Source organism: Molothrus ater, chromosome 12 (genome assembly GCF_012460135.2).
Source record: "Molothrus ater isolate BHLD 08-10-18 breed brown headed cowbird chromosome 12, BPBGC_Mater_1.1, whole genome shotgun sequence".
In the NCBI taxonomy this organism is placed as follows: Eukaryota; Metazoa; Chordata; class Aves; order Passeriformes; family Icteridae; genus Molothrus; species Molothrus ater.
In genome coordinates, this window is record NC_050489.2 from 15,493,724 (window position 1) to 15,517,757 (window position 24,034).

Genomic DNA, 24,034 nt, shown 5'->3' on the forward strand with positions numbered 1-24,034 from the left:
GAGCTCCTTTAATCCTGAGTTGGTGCCAGCTAAAACTGCCTGGTTTATAAATACCACACAGAAATCAAAATTGCTTGGTACATGATCCAGAAGACCTCTGCATCCATCTGTTTTGTACCCAGAGCAGTTTGGAGTTGTCTTAACTACCTGCATAACTCGATCAGGACACGCTGTGTTCTTGGGGAGCCTTGGCAGTGCAGGTTCCTGCTCTTCTGCCAGTGCCAGAGCACGGAGCAGCAGGGCTCTCTGGGCTCCCATCCCTCAGCCTCCTCCTCCTTGCACTGCAGTTTCTGTGGCTAGATTGAGTGAGAGCTACAACAAAAGGGAGCTAATGGTTCTCCCAAATTAGACTGTCTTTTGCCAGGGGAGTTTAAGAGGTGCATGGCTTAGCACAGCAGCTTTGGCATCGTTAGCACTGCAGCAGAGAAGGCTGTCCAAGAAGCCTGGCTGAGGCTGGAAGGAGGTGCTACAGACAAATGAAGAGGACACCATAAAGCCTCTAATCCTCCCAGAGATAAAGCACTGAGGGAGCTAATCAGGGACACGTAAATTATCAGCCTAGCAGATGTAAGAAAGAGCATTGCACAGAGAGCAAAACAGAGTTCAGCAGAACATAGGTCTGACCAGATGTGCAAACACACACCTAAGCTGATAGAAATAGGAGCAAGGAATATGCAGCCTACAGCAAAATTTAGGATGAATCAGTAATGTCATTCCTGACCTCACCTCTTTTGTGGAACTTAGACCTGACTTTCTTCACTCTCTTTGTTCTCCTATTGATTAACCTGGGTATGAATGTTATCTTTTTATGTTTCTTTTTTTCCTTTGCTATTGGTTTGTTGCAGTTTATTCATTGTGTGATTGTCCTAAAAGAGCAAAGGGACTTCAACATAGCAACTGAAAGCACAGAGATGCAAAGGTGCTTCGTAGTCTGACAAGGTCAAGAAGTATCAATACACAAAACTCTGCTACTAGATGTGAATATGATGTGTGTGTGAGGATCTCCATGAGCAATATCAAACAATTGCATGAACAGTGGCTGTAGGTGCTCAGATACTTTATTAGTGTTCATTTGACATTTTAAACAAGCAATTTATAATATAAGTATGTAAACATACACATGTAGTTTTGAATTTCAGCACTGGAGAAAGATAACCTGCTGCTGGGCAATATCTGCATCTGTAGAACTGCTGTTGGACATGTACTGATTTCCTAATAATAGTCAAAGTGATCATTCAACCTACATTTAGCATGCTGAGATTTAAAATGCAAAACAGCAACATACTTCATGCAAATGTCAACTCTGCCTATGTTCTAGGGTGCATGTCCAGAGGAGGAAACAATAAGTTTATTCTTCTCCCCAATTAAACTTTTGTGAAAGGCTCGGTTATGTCTCCAACTATCACATTGAACACGCACTAAAGCAGCACATTAATGTCCCTTTTAATGCTTCTTAGGAGTAGATCAAAAGAAATGTCAGGTGCACTTTGCATTCCTCCTGTGATGTGTCTGAGGCTGTTAGTGCATCACCTCTGCAAGGGCCGTTGTTCCCAGCCTGCCCTGCTCTGCCGGGACACTGCCCTCCAAAACTGCTCAGGGATTTACCTCCATCCCACTGCACCTCGTGTCCTGATCCACAGCTGGAGGAGTAGAGTCCTGCTGCTGTCACCAAAAGCAGGGTTTGCCTTTGCTTTTCAGCGGGAGAGAGTTGTTGAAATCAGTCCTGGAGAAAGCATCTTAAAACTCAAGATGCCGGAAAATGGAACTTAATTAATGGGAGCAAACTTGCAAGCCTCCACGGCAAACTGTTATTATTTTGCTTGCTTGCTTGAGGGAATATGTCAGAGCAGTGTTTACCTTTTCTTAGTACAAGCTTGGCTGTTCTACCCATCATTTACTTTTACATGATTAGCAGGTGAACTTGTAGCTCTGTCACTCTAAACACAGGGTGCTTAAAATGTGCAAGAGACAACTTTCCTTAAGCAGGACAGCATTGTCATTGCACTGGCCCTGGGTCCCTTGGCTCCACAACAGAGTGGTGACTGATGTTGTCAGCACGTGGCTCTTGTTGGAGTATGGGGCTGATAGTGGCCAAAAGGTTGCAGAGTGCATTTGACATGTGAGACACAGCCAGGATGTCGTGGGCGCCCTCTGCTACACCAGACACTGAGAATAGAGCTGGGCCACAGAGCTGAGTACAGCTTAAAAATGGAGGATAAACAGAAAAGAAAATGCACCCGGTGTCAGCTACAGGGGTGAGACTGCAAAGCAGGAGACAAGGCTAAGGAAAGTATGTGAGGAGCAAGAAAACAGAAATGCTGCAGTGTGCAGGATGACATGGACGAGGACAAGAAGCTGGAATTAATGCAGAAGTGGAGAAGCAGTGAGAAGGGTTCAAGCTTTGTAACGAAGTTCATTTCTATATGTTTTCCTCTTTCAAATGAATGCTTTGAATAAATAGTACTTTCATTTCCCGTGAGGCAGAGGTGAATAATAAGTACCTCATCTGGGGACGCTGATCTCCCCAACATCAGTCATCTGCTTGCAGCCTTACACTCCAGCAGTGCTTTGGCTGAGCAAATTAGCCTGAAGTGTTGTGCCCTTGGCTGGCAAATCCTTTCAACCCGGTTGAACGGACAAAATGAATACCCAGATTGTTCCTACGTCTGTTATTCTCTCATGTTTATCTGGCTGAGCTGTCAGTCAGGCCATTATAACTGTGGTGCACACTCAAATGACTTGTCCACTCACAAAAGCAGAGTCTGTTGATGATAAGCTAAACAAAACTGGAGAGCGACTGTTGACAGAGTTGGGGATCTTGCGAATGTCTCAGGTAAAAGCAGAAATGCAATTTGGGAAGGTGCAGACTGAGCTTTTCTTAGGTGTGTGTAGTTTTAGGGTGCTCACTGGGATTTGTGGGCTGACGATAAACGGGTGTTTGTAGTGAATTGGGTTCCTCTCTACTTTAAACAAATTAAGCAGCATGAAGAAGATTGCTGAAACTTGAATGTAAGGGAATATTGCACTTCCAATAATTATTTAGCCTGAAAAGACAGAATTTACTCAAGCAGGCTTTGCCAGGGCAGAGCGTTGCTGCCCCAGCCATGTGCTGGGAGGAGGGACAAACACCCACAGTGTTACTTTCTGCAGTGGAGAGAAAAGACAGGACTGAGTAAGACTGCAATGGTTTAAATCCTCATAAATGTCATGAAGAGGCAGAAGAAAACTTAAGCAAAGAAGGTCCTATGTCTTGCTGAGAGTGTGTTAAGATGCACAGTTAGGGAGGGAGATGCTGCTGAGAGTGTGGCACAGCACAGCAACAACTCTTTTATCAGCAGCTGGTGCCTTCAAAATCCCAACCCCAGTAGCCTTGTTGGCGGTGATGATAACTGTAACGGATGGAACAGCTATTTTTCATCAAATGCTTGTTAGTCAATTTATTAGACTCCTAATATACTAATGCACTCATTTGGCAGGCATCTCAGCAAACGAGGCTCACAGTGGAGTGTACTCACTCAAAGTCACGGTAACTCGCAGGTTGCTGATTTCTCATCAGCACTCAGAAGATAATTTGCAAATGTGCCATTTATCATTATGTGCTTTGTAGAAGCAGATCTTGTGAATGGGATAAACAGATAAGAGAGTCTAATAATGAACATTTCCTTCCCCAACAGCACTGCCAGTTTCTAGACTATTATGTTTTATATACCTTGCAGATGCTGCACCTCTGTGTGCACTGGAGTTTGCCTGTGCTAGTGAAATAGCTGGGCACACAGCTTTTAAAGGATGGCTGCTAATGCACTTATCCACCTCTCTGCTCAACAGAGTTGAACCAGGTTAGGCATTGTCTTCTGGAAGATGTAAGATTTCTATTTGTTGGAGTTTAAAAGCAATGGGCATGTGTGGACTTCACCATGAAAAGCCTCTACTCACCTTCCAGCTTTCCTTTTCTCACTGGAAACACGACCATCTGTGAAAGCCACTGTTAAATCCAGCAAAAGGATTATTCAGAGGCAGGATGGTGTGGATTATATGGCAGAGGTTGCTGAAGGAGCACTTTTTTCCACACCAAAGACAACAGGCTTTATGGATGCTCTGACCTGCAGTGCTGTTCACCACTGTGAGTCTGCATCGCTGGCTGCTTTTTATTTGCTTGTTCACTTTTTACTGGGAAGAAGTCGAAAGTAACAGAAGCCCAGTGATCGGTCTGCAAATGTGATTCCCCTCTCTCTTTGTGACATTCAGGGTGGAAGCCCTGCATACAAATCATTGCTACTTATTTTTGCTTCTGCAGATGTGATTGTATTAAATGAAAGGTGTAACAAGAAGCCCAGCATAGGCAGGACCCCTTTTGCCAAATGGCTCTGTGTGTTTAGCTGTGTGACTGCTCTCCAGCAGAGCTGGGAAACCATGCAAAGATATTGATAATTGATTCCGTTTTATATAAGTTAAAAACTAGCTTTTCCCTCCTAGTGTGAAGGTAATGGGTTTTGTCTGTAGGAAGATAATAATTCTATGAACCATTTCTACGCCCTCTACTAAAGAATAGTACAGCTTGCACTTGAACGTAATGCCCGTGTCAGCTCAGCTTTTTAAACATTCATCTTAAAAGAGTCTTCAAGGACTGGAAAGAGATCTTCCCCAGACGCCAAGCTAAGTTTGAGGAACTTAAAAAGTCATGAGGATCCTGTCAATTAATGTGTTTATTCTCATACACCTGCTCTGGAAAAAAACATCTTCAGACATGAAAGCCATTTTCTTTCAATTAAAAAGTTGTCATTGCATTTAGTTTTCATAGATAATGGAGAGGGTTTTTTTTTTCTCCCCTCTACTGTACTGGGGGATAAATGCATCTTTTTTTTACTTTTTACCGTTTTCCTCAGAGTAATCTTCATTTACTGCATGAACAAAAAAAAAGAAGGAAGAAGAGAGCTAAATTGAAATCTTGTCTCCAAATCTGTATGCAGGAGGTGACTTGATTTAGAAGCTTTAGGTAATTTCTTTTTTGTTCACACGCCTTCAGTTGAAAGGCTTCCACAAACAGTGTTACAGCACAGAAGGGAGGAGATGGAGGAATTTATCAAGCTATTTATCAAATTATTTTCACAGTCTGTCAAAGTCATAAGCATGCTGGAAAAGAAACATAAAGAGCGTGTTGGAACAGAGGAGCCACGTCTGAGTGAGCAGCAGGACTGCAGCACAACCAGAGCCATGGGGACTGCTCTTGACTGTGGCTGCTTCTGCCCTCAAACCCAGCCCTGGCACTTGTGGTGTTAAACCCGGGCTTCACGGATTATGGAGTGAGAAAATGGAATGGAAAACATCAAAACTGGCCCAGTGGAACGTGTCCCTGCCCATGGCAGGGCGTTGGAACTGGAGGATCTTTAGGGTCCCTTCCAAAACAAACCGTTCTACAGTTCTGTGGCTCTGTGATCATTCAGCAGAGGGAGAGGTCAGAGAGAAGGGGATAGACATCCCCTCTCTGAGTCTCTGAATCTAAATGGTGCCCATCCTGGGGCAGTGAATCATATCCTGAGACGGGACCCCACGCTTTGGAGAAAACAGCCTTGGAATGTGATTCCTTGGTGGTGGGTCCTGGGAGACAGCACTGGCAAAGCAGAGGGAAAAATAAACAAAAAACCAACTGAGAGTGAAGGAACCAGTCTAGTAAGAAATCTTTAATTTCTAATGAGCTTTAAAGGATTTGAGAGAGTTGATTTTTTTTTTTTAACAAACCAGTTCAAGTACATGCCTTCAGATTATAAAAGTACCTGAAATTGCCTAGAATATCAGCATGCATAGCTTGTTAATATTTACATATATTTACATGGGAAAACAAGAGAAAGATCTACAGTTATTTACAGTCTACATAGGAGAAGAGAAAGGCAGCATAATTGTATTTCCTAAAATACAGTAGTTGAATAGTCAGCACATGCATATTAAGATATATTTGCATGATAGAACGCAAATGTTTTAAGACGTACCTTTTAAACTCCCTGTGCTAAGGTATAGCATAATAAAGGTAATTTTTTTTTTTTGTGTTTTGTTTCTAGTCTATTTGCATCAAGTGCTTTAAAATGTTCACTAACACAGCGGCGGCATTATTTACCCTGGCAATTAAAGCAACAGTACACACGATAATTTCCTACTAACTAGCAACAAGCTGCTGGTGAATGAAATATCTATTGTTTCTCATTACCCATCGACCAACATACAGGGATCTCTCCTTGTAAAGGCAGTGCCTAAGCTATCACCATTAATTATAGAAGTAATATAAATGAGACTCTACAGTATGTACTAAATGAAATATTAACAAGACCAGTGTCTTTGAGCCTGAAAGATGCACTAACAGGGCACACTTTACAGCAGGCTAGCTATGAAAATCACACATACATAATACAGGAGTGCCTGGCTTACAGCTCTAAGCCTAGACTTTAGAGGCCTGTTTGCTAGATCTGTATTATTGCAAAATACATTCCTTTAATTAGTTTCTGGAAGACAGAGTTGGTAGTTACTTTCTTACCATGAGACTTTCCCATCATAACACCCTGTGGTTTCTCAATGCATTGTGTTATTGAACTGTGTGTGTCTGTGTGTGGATGTGCATATGTGTGCGTGTGTATCAACAGATGAAAAAGTCTTTATCTTTAAAACCTAAACAAACAGCTCATTAAATATCTGTCCCAAAAGGTCACTTCCTTAAAAAGCATTGCGTTGTGTGACTTTTTTTTTTCACTCATATCTGAAATAAATTCAGTCTAAAAAATTATCTGTGCAATGAAGGAAGAAGCCAGATGTCAGCATTGTGATGATATTCTTTCAATAATGCATATGAAAAAGTCTAAATTTGGACTTCTAATAGTATTAAAAAGCTATATAAATATATACAGCATATACAGTACTGTATGTATACACACATTTATATAAAGTATATATATAATTAAAGTACAGCAAAACCATAAAACATTTCAATTCAGCATAAGTTAATAACAGAAGTAATTTCAATGAACTCTCATCTGTGTATGCCCAAACACCAGCCAGACCAGTTCTGATGATTTAGTTGCAGCAGTGTGTATCTAATCTCTCTTTTTTGGCAGGATATGTTTAGTGTCAACAACCTGTTTGCTCAACTCTTTAAATTGCCCTTGCCCAGAAGAATCCACCTTTTGCTGGCAGGTTATGTGTCTCAGGAAGATTTCCAATCCTCTATGGGATTTCCAGTTTGACTGTGGCCAAGGATTTGTGGTGTAATTTGTGTTTGTGATCGTGTTTGTGTAAATCTGCATCACAGAAGGTGAGCTGAGATGTTCAGGTGTGAGCAGCCCCCAGCAGGGCTGGGATGCCCAGGGACTGTCCCCGAGGTGCTCTTTTATTCTCACTCCACTGGCCAGTGCTGGCACACAGGGCAGGGGGCAAGCAATGGACTGCAGCATCATTTCTTCAACCTGATCTCACCCTTACCCTGTTACTCTCTGAAATGAAAATTGACAATTTTCCTCAGAGATTTTTCCCAGATCTAGAAATGAGCAGAAGAATGCTGCACTGCTCCACTGCTCCATACCAGCCTGTGAGAGGAAAAGATCAGAGACATTTGCATGCAGCGTTCAAAGCTGCCATTTCAGTGGAGCAATGATGTCTTAAAAGTGTAAATCAGGTGTGAACGGGGGTTCAGTGGGCAGGAGAAGGAATTGCAGCACTGATGTGCCTGGAAATGTGCTGTTGATAAAGAGGCCTGAGGAGTGCTGCTGCTCCTGCCCTGAAATGCTGGTGGAGCAAGGTAAAGCCACAGGCTTCATTATAGTTTTTAGAGCTTAAGGTGGCTCTCTGTCAGCCTTGAAACATCTTTCAGAAGCTGATTGTGGACTTCAATAAGATTCTGGAAAAGAAATACAGTGCTGCCTGTGGGAACCAGCTCCCTTCCAGGTGCTGTGGCAAAAGCATTTAAGCAGCACAGTCTGGTGTTGTCTTAACCATTGTGTGGTTTTAGCTGAGATATCCCTGAGGGGCTGGCAGATACAATGCCAGACCTATGGGAAATATGTGCCCCACTCAAAGACAGCTGTGGAGCACGTGGGATATCTTGAGGCAGCTCAGATGTCTCAAGATCCGTGTTAGGCAACTGAATCCCACCCCTGGTATGCCATGATGGCTCTGCCTAGCATATGCAAAGGGTGGGAGAGATGAATGCATGGATTTCAGGGACTGTTTCCCTCTAAAGCATCCATTTTTTTAATAACTCACTGTTGTTTTGGCTAGGAAGAGTTTTACCAAGTTCTCTGTGAGCTGGGCAAAAAAACTTGGATGAGAGAGGGAAGACACTGGAACAGGACCCGGAGTAGCAGACAGCTTCACAGGTTAAAGAATTAACTTTATACAATAGAGAAAAATAGGCATGATTTTAAAAGATAATTACATTTTTGTCAGCTACTTTGCTAACCTTGTTCTACATCTTCTACACATTTTAACAGTGGTTTATAATATAACACTTTATACTTACACAGTGCTTTTCCAAATTAAGTGTGAAAGCACTCCATAAATCTGAATGACTCCTCACAACACCCCTGTGAGGTGGGTAAACAAGAGTAATCTCCCCATTTTATAGCTGGGAAAAGTGAGGTACATAGAGTTGAAGTGACTTGTCCAAGCTCACTAGGGAAGGAAAAGTTGTAAAGAGGAAAACAGCCCAGTTCTCCCAACTTGATGTCCTATATTGTTTTTGTTTTTTTTTTTTCTCCCGTGGAATGATTGCAGAAAATCTGTTTGATACCGGATGTTGGAGGTTGGAAGCTTTCAAGTGCTATCATTGCTGTAATTGAGAACATACTGGGGGTTGCATAACACAAACAACATGGTGCATTATCAAAATACATTTATTACAATGGACACGATTTCTTTTGCAAAGTTAAAACCCAGAATGTAAGTTAAATATAGCTGCATATACTGAATAGTTGAAATAATCACTAGGTCTTAATGCCTCAGCAGTTGAAAACAAATCCTCTTTCGTGAACTACTGCAATTTCCTTATTCAAAGAACACAGCACACTTATCTCCTATAATGTATGTAAAGAATACTGTAAATGTGTAAGGGTCTTAATGACACTAAGAAAAGTTACAGCTGGAAACCAACTATGCTCTGCAAGTAGAGAAGCTGATGGAGTTTTGAGTCTTTGTAGTTGGGAATTAGTTGAAAAAGGAATACATCAGAGGGAAAAAAGCAGACCTTATAGATTTTGGTTTATTCGTTGTGTTATCTTCTAAGAGATGCTTTGCTGGTTTAATTGTGGTGATGGGGGAAGGGGAGGTGGTTGAGAAGCTCTGGTTTAGATGTGGTTCAGTGAGAGCTTTGAAAAGACTGTAGATACAGTGTCAGTTCAGGTCACGTTTTCCTGCTGGCACTTGGGGTGGAAATAGGACCTGAAGTCAACTGAGCCCAGTTTGGAGTTTAGATCATATTTGGCAGCTCCAAAGTTTTATTTTTTGAGCTGCAGATATGATTTCAGTTTCACGCTCTCCCAAAATAGCAAAGGAAGGTCTCAATTTCATATTTCCTTGCTGAAAAAGCAATCAAGGAATCCTGTTTTCTTACCATTTCTAACCATTCTTAACACAATGGTTAAGACATTAATACACAGATATTCTGAGCGTTATTCACAAGGTAACTGTGCATCTGGGATTCTCTGAGTAAGAGGACTGCAGCAGGAACTGAACAGTTCTCCTGTCATCTCATAGGCAAGACTAAAACTTGTTCACTGCATTGTTGGAAAAGTGACTGTTCCTCACAGCTCTGTGCTGTCCCAGTAGGAAAAGGAGCAGAGGAGCTCCTGACATTGGAAGTGGCTCCCTCAGCTACAGCTGGCCTCAGCCATGGGGGATATCACCAAACAGCTCAGAAGACTGCTCCTAAAAACTCAGATACTGAGGAATCCTGGATGAGGACATGAGGATTTTAGACGTGCTAGTGTTTTTCAGAAGAGATCATTTTGCTCCACGTTGTTCACTTGATAGGAAAAAGGAATAAGTGTAGTTTGAGAAAGCTCTGCACCACAATCCCAGCCTGGGGGTTGTAGCAATACCAGAAGGAGACAAATCCATTCTGAGGGCAGTTTTCCCCCAGCTGCCCCCAGGCAGCTCAAACCCCACTGTGCCCACCCCGAGCATCAGCATCAGGGTGACAACAAGCAATGGAGCAGATCCTCAGCCACTGCTCCAAGCTGTGGAGCCTCTGAGAAGGCAGCAAACCTGTGCTAATTCCCACCAGGAGGAGGTGAGGCTCGAGGAATGTAAAACTGCAGCTGTAACTTTAAGGTTTGGTTTGGATAATATGGTTGTGGAAGCAGATTCTGTGTAATTTTGTTGGTAATTCCAAGGAGATTTTATATTTTACGTCAAATTAGGAAAATGGCCACTGCTGAAGCCAGCTGGTGAGGAGTTTTTCCCCTCTAACAGAATGAACTCTTCAGGGTGCTTATCAGAGGCACAGAGAAGGTATGGGACACCCCATTGGTTTCATATCTGGAATATGTTCATACTGCCTTGGTTGCTAGGTTAGGTCAGTGGTTGGACTTGGTGATTTTCCCCAACCTTAATGACTCTCTGATTCTACCTGACACTGCTGTGTAATGAGTTATTTGGCTGTAAATGGTGTGCTCACAGTGCTTTTGTGTAGGTCTGATATTTTACTGTTAGGGATGTGTTGGCTTTGTCTAATAGTCCTGACATGAATAACAGGAACAGCCTGAAGAGTTTTAAGGACTTGCCTTTTTATTTCACTTGAGCTGCTTGCTTTGAATCTGGCCCTTGTCACAAATACTCTCCTCTCATGTCATTTTGAATTCACCTCTTTCCACTGGCCATCTTTTAAAATGCTCTGTGCTGAACTTAACCTCGGGCTACCAAGATAACTGGCCTTTATCCTTAATTTTTCATAAGAAAATAAACCCCTCCTTTCCAAGTAAGCTGATCCCATCTCCCTGGCAGACAATGCTGAGTGCTGTGTGCTCTTAACAGAGTTTAGAGTGGGTCCTATTCATTCATAGTTGATAAATATACAGATAAGTTATGGCTTTGTTTCTATTATTTATGTGCTTGGAATGTAAACTAGCTTCAGAACAAAAGTCTAATTTTAGAAAATAAACATGCATTTGAAGGTAGACAAATCTAAAAACTAAACATTAACTGTGTAATATGTTTTCTTATCAGGAACATAAATGGTATCTCAGACTACTAACAGATGCATTACATATATTAATGAGGGTTTTACCATGTTCTGTATCTCAAGAACCCCTTTTCTTTTACTGTTAAGTTATTCAATATTAATTTGCATTCAGTGCCATCAGTTAAAAATTGGCTGCTTGCAGTTATGAAATAAATGCCTATGAACTAGTAGCTACTTAGGATTTTCAATTCAACAAAGGATTTTAGACGGATGGATAATTTAGATCTTTGAGCCTCAACTATAAATAAACAGCAACTGCTGTATAAATCCCACCCTGCTGCAGAGGAAGATTGTATTACAAAACTGACAAATGATTTGCGGAAGAGAATGATGAACCCTTATTACTGAGACACTCTTCAACTTAATCCAAAACAAGATTCCCGGGTAATTTTACGTGCACTGGGAAGATTGATAGCGTGGTGCTTGCCCAGCAGCTTTCACATGTTTGACTGGATCGGAAATGGCACTGAGGCATGATTAAAGATTCAGTTGGGCTTCTCACAAATTCTTTATCCTGTGTATTCATTATTGCAACCTGCTGCCTTTGTTGCAGGTTAAAGAAGGCTGACCCCAGCTCTGGTGATTAGCACCCTGTACAACTGATGGACCTATGGAAAAAAATGTTTAGGTTGCCTGACGCTTTTAGCATTGTTTATCAGCTGAAATTGTTGGGAGGGGGGGGGACCTTAATCACAATGGATCAGGGAGAGTCTGTGACAACTGACAAGCTCATTGTTTAAGACATTTTTTAACGAAGTTGTTAACATTAATTCTTTTATATAGTACTCTAATCTTCTTCAAATTATGTTCTGACATGGCACAAACCGCTTGGCATTGAAAGTCATTCAACAGTGATTAAAGTGCTCTTTTTATTGGTTTAAGAATGTTTCATCTTGTATCAGCAGTATGGAATTGTTTACTAATTAGATTCCCTAACATCCTCTGCTGTTGTATGCTGATGATATGTGAACAGGAAAGCTGATGAGCAAAAAATTAAAACTTGTTACTAGACTGTCATAAGACCCAGCATATAAAGATGTCATTCAAAGGACTGTGTTCATAAGGGATAAACAATATTTGCTGAGAAACAGAGCAGTTTCTGGCTAGCAGTGCAGGCAGTTTGCACTTATCTGCAGCTCTGGCTCTTCACAGAGGTTTGTGGGATCGTAGATGCAAAGGAGGGATTTATGCCTTGGGAACCTTCCCGTTCAGCATGGCATATATGAGGCTTCTACACATCCCACTTTGGGGAGGAGGTTGGGCTGAACCCCTCTTGATACTCCTTCCAACCCAAAATGGGATTTGATTCCTGTGACTCTGATGCTCACTCCTCTCTGTCCTTGGACAAGTCACTTAGGCAGATCCTCAAGTGTCTGAATGCAACCAGCTCACAAAGGGAATTAGATACTTAAGTGGCTCTGAGAATTTGAGATTTCCCTTCTGTTACACAGTTTTGCTGTCTGAAGCATCCTCCCAGGCTTGATGAGTTCATGTTTGTCCATAATTGTGAGATACTAAATCTTTACCCTCTGTCAACGAAGGGATAAATATGATTGCATTTCTCTTAAGTAATAAGAAATGTACTTTTCTTTCAATGATAGAACCATTGAATTTTCTTCTTCCAAAACAGCCAACATGATTGAAACATTTAGAAAGAAGTAAGGATACACAAAGCCAAAAAGCAAATGGCACGTTGCTTACATCCAGTTCTCAGCAAAACACTGGAGGCATCGCAAGATAAAGTGCTTTGGGCTTCCAGCCACATAATCTTTTATCACTTAAAGTAAATATCCTATGCTCACACAGGGAAAACTATTCTCTTCTTCTAGCTTGTGTCAATGCTCAAGGTACAAAGCACTGCTCTTGTGCTCTGGGCTGTTTTTCTGCCTGCCGAGAATTTTGTTTAAACATCGTCAAATTCGACTCGTTTGAAAAGATAAATTATTGTTTGGGTTGGATTTTAAACTGGCTCTGATAAACTTCCATTTTATGAATTAGCTGAATTCTATTAGAGATAGCCTGAGTTTAGTTTGGCTGGATGGATGCTTTTCAGCAATGGCTTGAGGGCTCTCACTCTGCCTTGAGCAATTCAGTTTAATTTTACCTTTCTAATGAAAGTCCAGTTGAATTGCTTGCAAAAAACTAATAATACTCTTTAGGGGCTTTGAGACATTCTAAACAGCTGAATACAGTGATCATACCTGTACTGTGGAGCTTTATAGGATAGTTGAAATGAGCATAGAAATTTTATTGTTCTCTATTAATATTATTTTTAGTAGAACTCTCTTCCATTTCTGCTACCAACCACCTTTAAGATATTTTTTCTTTTTTTAAAAAACATACTGGCTTAATAAGAGGATTACTATGTATTATACTAACTTTAAAAATATTTTGGTCTGTTGATAAATATACGCCTTTCAAAATACTTAATACAGACAGTTTTGGTTTACCTTGTGATGGGAGATCATTTCTAAGTTGTGGAGTCATCATTATCAGTTTAATCCCATCTGCTGAGGAAAATGCATGTCTTGCAAACAAATATGCACTTCTTTGTTGCTACAAAGTTGAGATGCCTCAAATAAGGAGAACTGGGACTTTTTAAACTGCTTCCTGTCCTTGAAGGATGAGAATGCAAAGTAGAGGTCTTCTGCAGGTTGACCCCCCCTAGCAGCACCCTAAGTTTCCTTGGCTGTGACAATGAAAGGCCAAAAAACAAAGGAGTGGAGGAAAATCACAAGAGATTGAAGCCTATTCTCTTATCCCATTAAATTATCTTAATGTGGCAACAACTAATTTCTCTTCATTTACTTTTTCAATTGCACTTGGCAGCCTCTTTATTCTGATTCCTATCAGCTCATAATTTGTTACCACAGAAAGGACTAAGATGTACATAAATAATCATAAGATGCCAGATAAACTCTATCGGTTTTAAATTAGTGTTGTGTTTTGCTAATGTGCTCTCACCTATTATTTTTAATTATAGTTTACAAAGCAAAATAGCTTCTTGCCCTCTCCCCAGCTGTTCTGGCACTATGCTTTTAGTCTGTGCCAGGGAATAGCCCATCACCCATGCCAGGGTGCTTGCCCCAACCCTGTGGCCTCCATCTGTAGGTTTTTGTTGGGACAATCCATAGAAACCCATTCTTCCTCTTTGAACATAAGTTCATTTGGTATTTAAATTTAAAATAAAAAAAACCCAAAAAGCAAAAGGCAAAGGAAAAGGAAAAAAAAAAGAGAAAGCAAGAAAAATTTAAAAATCCCTTCTGATTCACAAAAGCCTCTAATCTATCCACTCCATTTCTTAAAGCATTATAAGACATGAGAAATGTTACAGAACAAAACTCCACTGGAAAGCCTCGTGTCTCTGCAGAACCAGCCCTGTCTGTGCCTGCAGCAGTCAAATGCTCTCACACAGCAGCAGTGACAACTGCCTTGGACTGTTGATCCAGGATCCACGGGCAGGTTTGGCACCAATCCCGACTGCACTTTACATGATAGGTCTTAATTGGAGTGCCCAGGTTAATTTTGCACAAGAGGTTTAAAAAACCCAAACAAACCAAATCCATCTATCAGGCTGCGGGTCAGGATGCCTGGGCATATATGGTCAATGATTTCTGTGGTGCAAAGGGAAGTTTTGAGGTGCATATGGTCAATGATTTCTGTGATGCAAAGGGAAGTTTTGAGGCGCTGCTTTTAAACCTGGCTCAGCTGTTCTGGTGTCAAACACCACCTGGGCAGGCCCTGCCACCAATCCAGGTGTTTACCAAAAAGGGGCAAAACACCTGAGCTTGGGGCTGTGGTTCAGGATTCTCTTTTTCTTCTGCTCTTAGAGGGAAGGAAAAGAAAGGAGTCCTGATTGAAGTGGTTTGTAAAGAAGTGCCTTTAGCAGGGCTGCAGCCTTGTCACCGGGCAGGTCACCCTGCCAGCCACGCTGCTTGCACGAGATGCAGCTCCAAAGGGCTGTGCTTGAAATCACAATGATAATAATAAACTATAAAATATCAATGCATTTATATAGTTTTGCTTATTTCCTCTCTCTTAATTTAATTTTTTTTTTTGTGATTATTGCAGCAACAAGGAGCTGCCACGACGGTGTACTGCGCCACGGCGGCGGAGCTGGAGGGGCTGGGCGGGATGTACTTCAACAACTGCTGCCGCTGCCTGCCCTCGCAGCAGGCCCAGGACAGCGCCACAGCCACTGCCCTCTGGGAGCTGAGCCACAGGCTGATCCAAGAACGAGCTGGCAGCCAGGCCAAATAGCAGGCAGCTCCTGGAAGGATCAAAACACACGAGTGTGTGCACGCTCGGAAACTGCCAGCACTGGAACCTGTCCAATCTTATCATCTAGAGGGTTTCCATGTACCTCAGATACAGATTAACCGGTGTTAAATGAAATAATAGCAGTCACAACATAGTGAAAAATGTTAAGTACTAATGGGAGGTGGGGAATACTGTGGGTTAAAGGGACAATGCGGCTTCCTGGGGCTTAGTTAGTCTCGGTTCTCTTTCTTTTGATTATAGCCTGTTCAAAGTGTAACCCAAGGAGGCATCTTCTGTCTTATTTTAGAAAAGCAATTCTGCAGATAATTTCTGTTGTTTTGATTAATGGGTAGGTATGTGGCCCAATATGGGATTTCCTCCTTATTTTGATAATTATTGTCTGTTAGGCTTTAGGTATTGATTGGGAGATGGTAGTTGTGTTGATTCTTTTTCCCTACAAGGATTTTATTGGGTGTGGCAAATCAAAAGATTATTGAGGAAAGAAATCTGTTCAGCCCTTGACTGTTGGCTGCAAGTACATCTGGGCTGTCTAGAACAAGAAGGTGCAGGAAGACATCTGAACAGTAATGGTAAAGTCACAGCTAATTAAATATTTCTGGTTTGGTTTTTTTGTTTTTCTTAAAAGATTACAATAAAAGATATGTTGTAAACCATTCCTTAAGTACTGTTGAGTTAGCAAAGATGATGGTGTCTCCTTAAGAACACACAGAGTGTAATCAGGGGTTTAAATGGTATTTCCATCAATTTCTCGGTTCACAGTTTTAAGGAGTTTTATTTCCTTGAAAGTTCACAGTTTCTCAGTTCTCCTGATACTGTATCCCATTCCAAATCTGTCTTTTCTTTCCATTTAAATTCAATAAAACAACATGCTTGCTTGAATATTGTCACCTGAAGAGAAAGTTTGTCTCATTTCTGCAAATGTCTTAGTTCCACTTTTTTTTAGAAAAGAAAACTTGAGGAAAAATAAAGAGCTTCTTGTTGATGCCAAGAAAACGTTGTTTTTTTTTCTTCTTTCTTTCTGAGTTCATTTTTTGTATTTTGTGCTTTGTAGCTGTCTTCATGCCAGAAGGTTGTTCTAAGCCATCCTCAGTCCAGCATCACATTTTCTGTAGACAGAATATAAACAAATAAATAGAAGGACACATTGTTAATAGAAATTTATTTGATCCCCTTTTCATTTCTGCTTTATTGGTAACAATCTGCCTTCCATGCTTTTTCTTTTCTGCAATCACAGTACATTGGATTAATTGTTGAACAGAGTTAAAGTCAAGGCTTCTACCCCAGTGCAGCCTCAGCTGCTCCTTCCTTGTCTGCTTCCTTACCTGATGCCACAGTCTTTCCTAAGGCAGCAGTAAAGAATATATGGCCTTTTTTTATCCCTGCTGTGCCACCTCTGTAGCAACAGCTTCAGGAGATGACAAATCCTGCCCACTCATCCTCCTCGACTCCCTGCAGCCCCTTCCCCAAGGGCAGCACATCCTGCTTTGAAACATTTGGTGGAATAAAGAAATAAAAGGGGCTATTCCAGAAAGAACAACACCTCTTTTCAGCCTTTTGCAGAGTTAAAAAAACAAAAAAAAAAGTCCTTCTTGTCTCCTAGAAGTTTTCTCCAGGCTGTGCTACACAGACCAGATGCTGGTGTAGTGCAGTGTCTGAAAATTCATGGCCTGGGTTGAAGGCTTTGCCAGCTGAGGCAATGGTTACAGCCAAATTCCTTGTATTGTCTGGAGTTTAACTGGGGAGAAAAAGTGATTAACTCCTGTCACCTGTGCAACAGCCCTCACACACACACATTATTTTTCCCTTTCAGAGCCAGACAGAATTACTCTGGTATGACACAGGCAGTGTAGGACTGCAGAGCTTTGCACTGGAGCTCGGCATTGCTGGGTTCAGAAGAGGCACTAATTAAGTGATGCTGGGAGCTCTGCACTCCCCTGAAGGCCTGGGCCTTCTGCTCCATTTAGGCAAACATTAATAACCTATAATGAACCCCCTGTCATTCCTTATTGCTGAAATATTGTTCTCTTCTATGAGAATTCAGTACTCAGGGATGTTGCCTGCCTTCCTTCAAAGAATATCTGTGTGCTTTTCCTCTGCACCCCACTCTCTATTTTAGTGTTACAAGGTAAGAGACTTTTAATGTTAGCATAGTTCTAGTTTTGCACTAGTATGAGGCAAGCTAACCCCTAACTTCACTGAGTTGTTTGGGTTCCTCTGGTTTTTATTTCTGGTTATTATTTATTGACACCAGTGTATTGCCCTGTCTAGAATTTCACTGTCATAATTTTCTCCAACACAGACAAAATTACTTGCTCCGTGTTTCTTTTTTTTTATTTCACTCTGTCATTCTCTGTTTCTCTTTTTTCGTCTCCTTCATTTTTTTCTCTCTCCATTTTCCTTCTTCCATTCTCTGTTCTCCTCTTTGTCTCTCACTCTCCTGTGTTGAGATAGCCAGTATAAAAAAGGCTTTTTCAAAATGAAAAAAAATCCCACCAAGCTGTAGAGCCCTCGCTTCTATTAGAAACACTTGTGAAAATAATTTCTCTTGCAATCTCAGTTTGGTTTCAGCACAGGAGGGATGTGCAGGGAACATTAAAAAAGGAAAAGCAATTGAAAAGAAACAGACTCCAACCCCTCCATTTTAATATCCTAGATGTGCCTAAGTCATTGGCTTTCAAATATATTTTGGTGTAAAATTTGGCACATTTACAGCTGGTCAGATTTATTTATTTGACTGGCTTACATTTTTCTGGTTGATTTACCTGAGGCAATATCTGTGTGAATTACTCCACAATGCATTGACTCCACTGTTCATTAAAGGTAGTTAAGTGATCCTGTGTCTAATATTAAAGCAAACCCCATTAACCTTAACTAGTATCATATCAGCAAAACAAAAAGAACTGAATAAAGCAAAATAGATCGGGTATTTATAGTTCTTGGAAAAGATCCAGCAAATTCACATCAAGCTCCTAATAGTCCTAATAAGCCCTTGCTAGTTATCCCCATGAAGAGGGAGGAGGCTGGGTTAGGGCTGTGTGTGATGCAGGCTCAGGCCCTGCAGGGATTTGGGAAGGGGAGGTGCTGGCAGGCGATGCCGGAGCCTTTCCCACCCACATCTGCAGGGCGTGGTCCGACCCTTTCCCCCCTGCTTTCCTTCCAAAGTCAACGTTTCCCATTTTAATGGTGGTTTTTTTGACCCTATATGGGTGTCCTGTGTCTTAAAGTCCGTGCAGGTGGGCAATCAAACTCCCTTGCTGGGATTGAAGAGCCAGAAGCTTTTTAGGGAATGGAGGTGGACCCTTCTCAATGGAAATGGACCCTTAGGAAATGTACCCTTTTCAGTCAGGGTCAGCTTCCACTGCTGTCCATTGTTCTGCCCAGACAGGCACTGACTGCTGGGACCTCTGATTGCCAAATCAGGTAGAGGTGAACCAGCAGAAACCCATGCCAAATCTTGACTTCTTTTATTTTTCCTTCCTGCTTTTTCTTTTGACATCTGGGAGACAAATCCCAGATATTCTCAGACCAGGTAGGGCTTTTTATTAGAGCAGTCTTTCCAGCAACCCTGCAATAATTTGAGTTATATCAAGGTTGAATAACTCCTTGTCAGGTGTTAAGCTCATGACCTTTCAAGCCAAACACACTTATACTAACCAGTTTACCATTGGAATGATCAATATCTTGTAAGTGAGAAAGTCTAGACAGATCTTATTTTGTCCTTTGGTATCACTTGTGGCTTTGGAATTGATCATTATATGTGGCTGGGGAAAAAATGCCTATACATTTCATGCTCTGTATTTATCTTGACAAGGTTCTCTAGGATTATATTTTCATAATCTGAATGGCAGTGGAACAGCTGCTCAGACTGTGCAAGCCCTTCTTATCAGGCTGAATTTAAGCTACGGTAATTACTCTTTCTCCTTATGTATTTCTTTTTTAAACAAGCGTGTACTATACATTAAAATGTATGGTTGGGGTGGCAGGGGGCATGCTGAGAAGCTTGGAAAATGCTGCTAAAGTGTATTTCCTTCCACACAGTAGCTGATATGGGTTTGTATTTTATTGAAATGCAAGCCCATGTCTAAGCATGAGTGGGCTCTGAATCAGGGTCCCAGCCTACTGGAAAAGGGTCCCTACCCAGGGAAAATGTTGTTTTATTGACAAATCTTAGAGCCGAGATTCCCTGAGATGGGAGGCAGTTTAGGAAAGCCCATAGTAATATCCATTAAATGCATGACTGACTGAAGCCTTCAAGTGGTCCCTTTGCAAAGAGAAGCCCATGCCCAGGGAAGCAGCTGAGCCATCACCAGGGCCACAGGGACCTGCACAGGCTGATGCCAGGCTTGGGAGGTGCCTGAGTGACACGGTGATGGAAACACTGAAACACAGCAGACTGATGGGTGGCTGTTTCCTGGTGCTCTTCACTGTGGGATGGAGGAAATGGGAAAATAGAGAGGTATCTTGGACAGAAAGAATGTACTGCTTTTCTCTTGAGTTCTTTTTTTTCCCTACACTGCTGTGTTATTTACTAGATGCCTTTTCTGGGCCGTGCTTTTTCTTCTCTCCCCCACCCCTGTTGCGTTTGCAGAGTACTTTCCAAGGGGTGTTTTGTGAATTAGCTTCATGCTTTAAAAGAGAAGATTGCTCTGGCAGAGAACAGCATAGTTGTAAAAGTGTCAAGGTGTTATGAATGTCCTGATGATAGAGCCCAGTTGTTATCTGCTGGGTAGTGAGGGAGGATAGCTAATGATGTGCAGCATGTAAACCGTTTGTTGCTCTAATCCATCTGTGTGGAGAGGAGTGAAAAAGAGGGGCGAAATCCTGGGAAAATTACTTGGACAGCTGGAGATAAAGTGTGTACTGATGGAGTCATCCAGAGGTAGCTGTCAACATGAGCTGTGTTTGCATATAATCCAAGTGATGCACAATGATTCCTTTTGGTACTGTTTTTTTTATGAGGGTTCATGTGTCTCTGCACAGACCTTAATTACTATCCAGTATCTCTTACCAACTGGGATCCAGTTTTAAGTGAGGAATGTGATTTTAATCAATTCGTGGCTGGGTGGTGGAGAGAAGTACTACAAACAGACCAAAGCAAGACATATGGATCCCTTTGGAGGACCTGAATTAAATGAGAAGCAGTCATTTTATTAATTCTGCTGTGTTTTATAGACCTTTTATATGGAACATTACCCATACAACTTCACTAGCTAATTAAAAAGGGCTCTTATCAATTTGCTGGGCAGTTGCTTATGCAGGGGGGAAAAAAATAAAAAAGAGAAGAAGAAATAATATTTTTTTTTGAGTCCCAGAAAATCATTAACCTTAAGGGGGTACAGAACAGATCACCAAATGCCTGGTGAGACTATTTGGACTGCTTATCTTCACTGTTCTGAAAGAACTGTTGTAAAAACTGAACATTACACAACACTTTGAGACTGATCTGCACCGTGCCTGTTGTTCATATGGAAACCTTACACAGGTCTGGTGCAGTGCCTGCAGATACGTGAGCACAGGCAAAATTAGGGGCTTTGTACACTGGATTTCTATGATCCCTCCTAGCAAAGAAGGCACCTTTTTCCTTGGGCTGGCATTAGCCTTTAGCAGCAGCAGTTTGAGCAGCTTTGTAATGTTCTCAGCCAGGACTGAGGAGCGCGTGTGATGCTGGAGGACGTGGAACGTGGAAGCTTTTTGCAAAGAGAGGAGAGAGAGAAGCAAGTGCAGGGGAACCACCCTGGTCCTGGCTGATCATCACATCAGCACAGAACTGATGGCTTTAAAATGGGCTTTGCCTTCTCCAGGCAGCCTGGGAGGAAGGGCAGAACACACAGGGGAAGGTTGTGGAAATGGGGAGCGCCTGTCTGAGTGCAGCCCTCTGTGCTGCTGCCTCTGTGGGATGGGACAAGGCTGAAGCCGTCCCAGCACCTGAAAAGCAGCATCACAAAAATACAATCAGTAGGGACAGAGACAAGAAAAGTCTTCTAAACCCCTTGCACCTCCACAAACCCTTACTTTACGTGGTGTATTGGATTTTACAAGCACGGGGTCTGCTGGGAGCTGTCTGCCGAGCGCACAGTTAGCAATGATTGAACACCAGCGTTTTTAGCATTTTGACTTAAATCCAGTGTAAACTTGTAAGTGAACTGCTGGCCTGGGCTGGGTCTCTGGTGGACAGCAGTCAGCCATGCATCACAGGCCGAGTGCCTGGACGGTGGCTGCGGGTCACAGCTCAAAGGAAGCCCTGAAATTTCACTTCAATGGATCCTGAATTACCTCTCATCCCAGGGAAAGCTTTATTTCTCTCGCTCTCTTTTCTCCCAGCATTGAGCCGGCATGGCTGGAGAAGAGAGGAGAAAGGGAGCCAGTACTGAGACCATCTCAAATGTACCTGGACTACAAACAAACCAGTATTTTCCTTCCAGCAAAGCTGCTCCTTTAATCTTTATGAGCAGCAGAAATTCATGCATTACAGAGGCACAAAAATGAGAAGGGAAAGGCGGGTGGGAATAGTTGCATTAGAATTAAGCCCTGTTTTTAATATGACACCTGTCAGACTTATTGTTAAAAACACGGAGAAAGGCTCCCTTCAGAAATAATAACATTGCAGCAAGGTTAGTCGCACGCAGTGAGTCCTGTCAACAGCCGCAATTAGAAGTTGTTTACACCGAGCGGAGCAGCGCGGCAGCGCCGGGGCTGCGCGGACCCTGCCGGAGCTGCTCCATCCATCCCATCCCCATCCCCATCTCGGGGCTCAGGGATAATCCTCGCCTCCAGCCCAGCCCCAGCCGGGATGGGAGATCCTTCCCCGCGATCACACTGCTTTCCTAATGACACCGTCACCCAGGCGGGGATTAAGCGCTGCTCTGCCGTGTCACCGGGTTTAGGCTGCCGAGCAATTAAAGGGTCAATTTACGGCGGGTGAAGGGGATGTCTGGCAAGGAGAGCCCCTGATAAACAAGAGCTGTCAGAGAGCCCTGCCCTGCAGGGGCGACTCTTTCTCTCGGCTGGCCATTCAAAGCCATTCCTTGCCATCGCCACCCGGAGAAATCCCCTCCGCGCCCGCTGCCAGCTGCGGGGCACCAGCACCGCCGCTCAACCCAGACCGCAGAATTAATTCCATTTATGCCCTCAGCCACATTTCAAAGTGGGGCTCTGGAGACGCAGGAGAAATTAATTTATTAAAAAGCAATAGCTTGATAATGCGCCTGATGATAGAATAAATGAATCTGTTCAATATCTTATAAAACAGTTGGCAATCACATAATAGAGCATTCATTGTCAATTTAGTAGCTTGTCTCATTATACTCTGCAAATAGTAGTAAAATGGTGTATTATTCATGAACCAACATGCTTTAATTACTTTTAGTGCACATTTATTTTTTCAAATGTAATATGAGTTAGATTCAGCCATAACTGTAACTCAGCTGATGAATCTTGAAGCAGTAACACAAACTGGAACAGAAATTTTATGAGCACAGGAATCGGTTTCTGGGAAGTTTGTAGCATTTCTATATGCTATGAAAGCAGTCCTAAAATGCCAGCCTCGGATGTTGGCCCAAATTTGGATTGTAGCTGTTAATACTTCACTAAATACAAATTATTAATTGATAATGCAATCAGATGTAATTTCAAATTTCATCATTTGATAGGGTTGTTGGTTTTTTGAGGATTTTTAATTTATTTTTTTAATTTTATGCTGCCATAAAGCAAACCCCTGTATCTAATACGGTTTATTTGTTGGCTTTACATAGAGAAATTGTCTTGTTAACACTCCCTCCCTTCTTGGCTTCTCACACACACTTTTCACCAGCTTAATTTGCTATGAAGGTCTCATACACATGCAGCCAAGGTCAGTGAAAGTCCACTGCTCATTTCAATTAAAATGTTTGCAAGGATTTATACATAATAAACTGATCTTGCCTATAGGTTTCCTTAAGTCAGTCTTGCTGCTACTAAGTATAATGTTGCAGCACACTGTTGATTTCTATGTACATAGAAAAAAGAGCACAGTAAAATAAGATGATTTGAAAATGCAATTAAAGTGTAAATCTTTTCAGCAATTAACATTTAGGGTCCATTAGATTGCTTTGTCTTTTACAATATTAAATGCTAAAATGTTTTGCTTTTATTCTGTAACAGTATATTCTAGTTCTATTTATAATACAAATGTAATTTAGCTCCCAATAAATCTTGGCTTTAATTGGTTATTAAGTATGTGCTACTCTGTCATAAATTTAATCCACAGAATTTCTTTTTTTCCCCCCCTATTCATCTCCCTGGCTTTTTATTCTGGGGTTAGGAATAGGGTTTGGGGACATCATCAACATGTAGCCCATGTGAGCATCTCCCCCGGGAATGTGGATGGGATCATGGCCCTCACTCAGCCCCTCAGGAGGTGCTGTGAGCATTGAGGTGACCGAGTGCTCCAGGCTGAGCTCACACAGGGGCTTTCATGAGCCTCTGCCCAAAGGGAAACGCTCTTGCAAGGTCTCTGCTCTCTCCTCAGGGACTCCAGGTGCAAATTGCTGGCTCTGGTGT

The 24,034-nt window shown here is 42.0% G+C and overlaps 2 protein-coding genes across 3 annotated transcripts in view; one reads left to right on the plus strand and one right to left on the minus strand.

The window, feature by feature from the left end:
* The window catches only part of WWOX (WW domain containing oxidoreductase), a 473,685-nt gene extending 457,302 nt beyond the window's left edge, over positions 1-16,383 (plus strand). For both annotated transcript variants that reach the window (XM_036390457.2, XM_036390458.2), the window contains one exon: positions 15,287-16,383. In XM_036390457.2, coding sequence (XP_036246350.1) covers positions 15,287-15,475 — 189 coding nt within the window. In that variant the 3' untranslated portion in view covers positions 15,476-16,383. The remainder of the gene's footprint in view (positions 1-15,286) is intronic.
* Positions 5,652-24,034, minus strand: part of MAF (MAF bZIP transcription factor) — a 194,789-nt gene continuing 176,406 nt past the window's right edge. The window contains exon 3 of the mRNA XM_036390460.2: positions 5,652-16,602. The gene's annotated coding sequence lies outside the window, so the exon portion shown is untranslated. The remainder of the gene's footprint in view (positions 16,603-24,034) is intronic.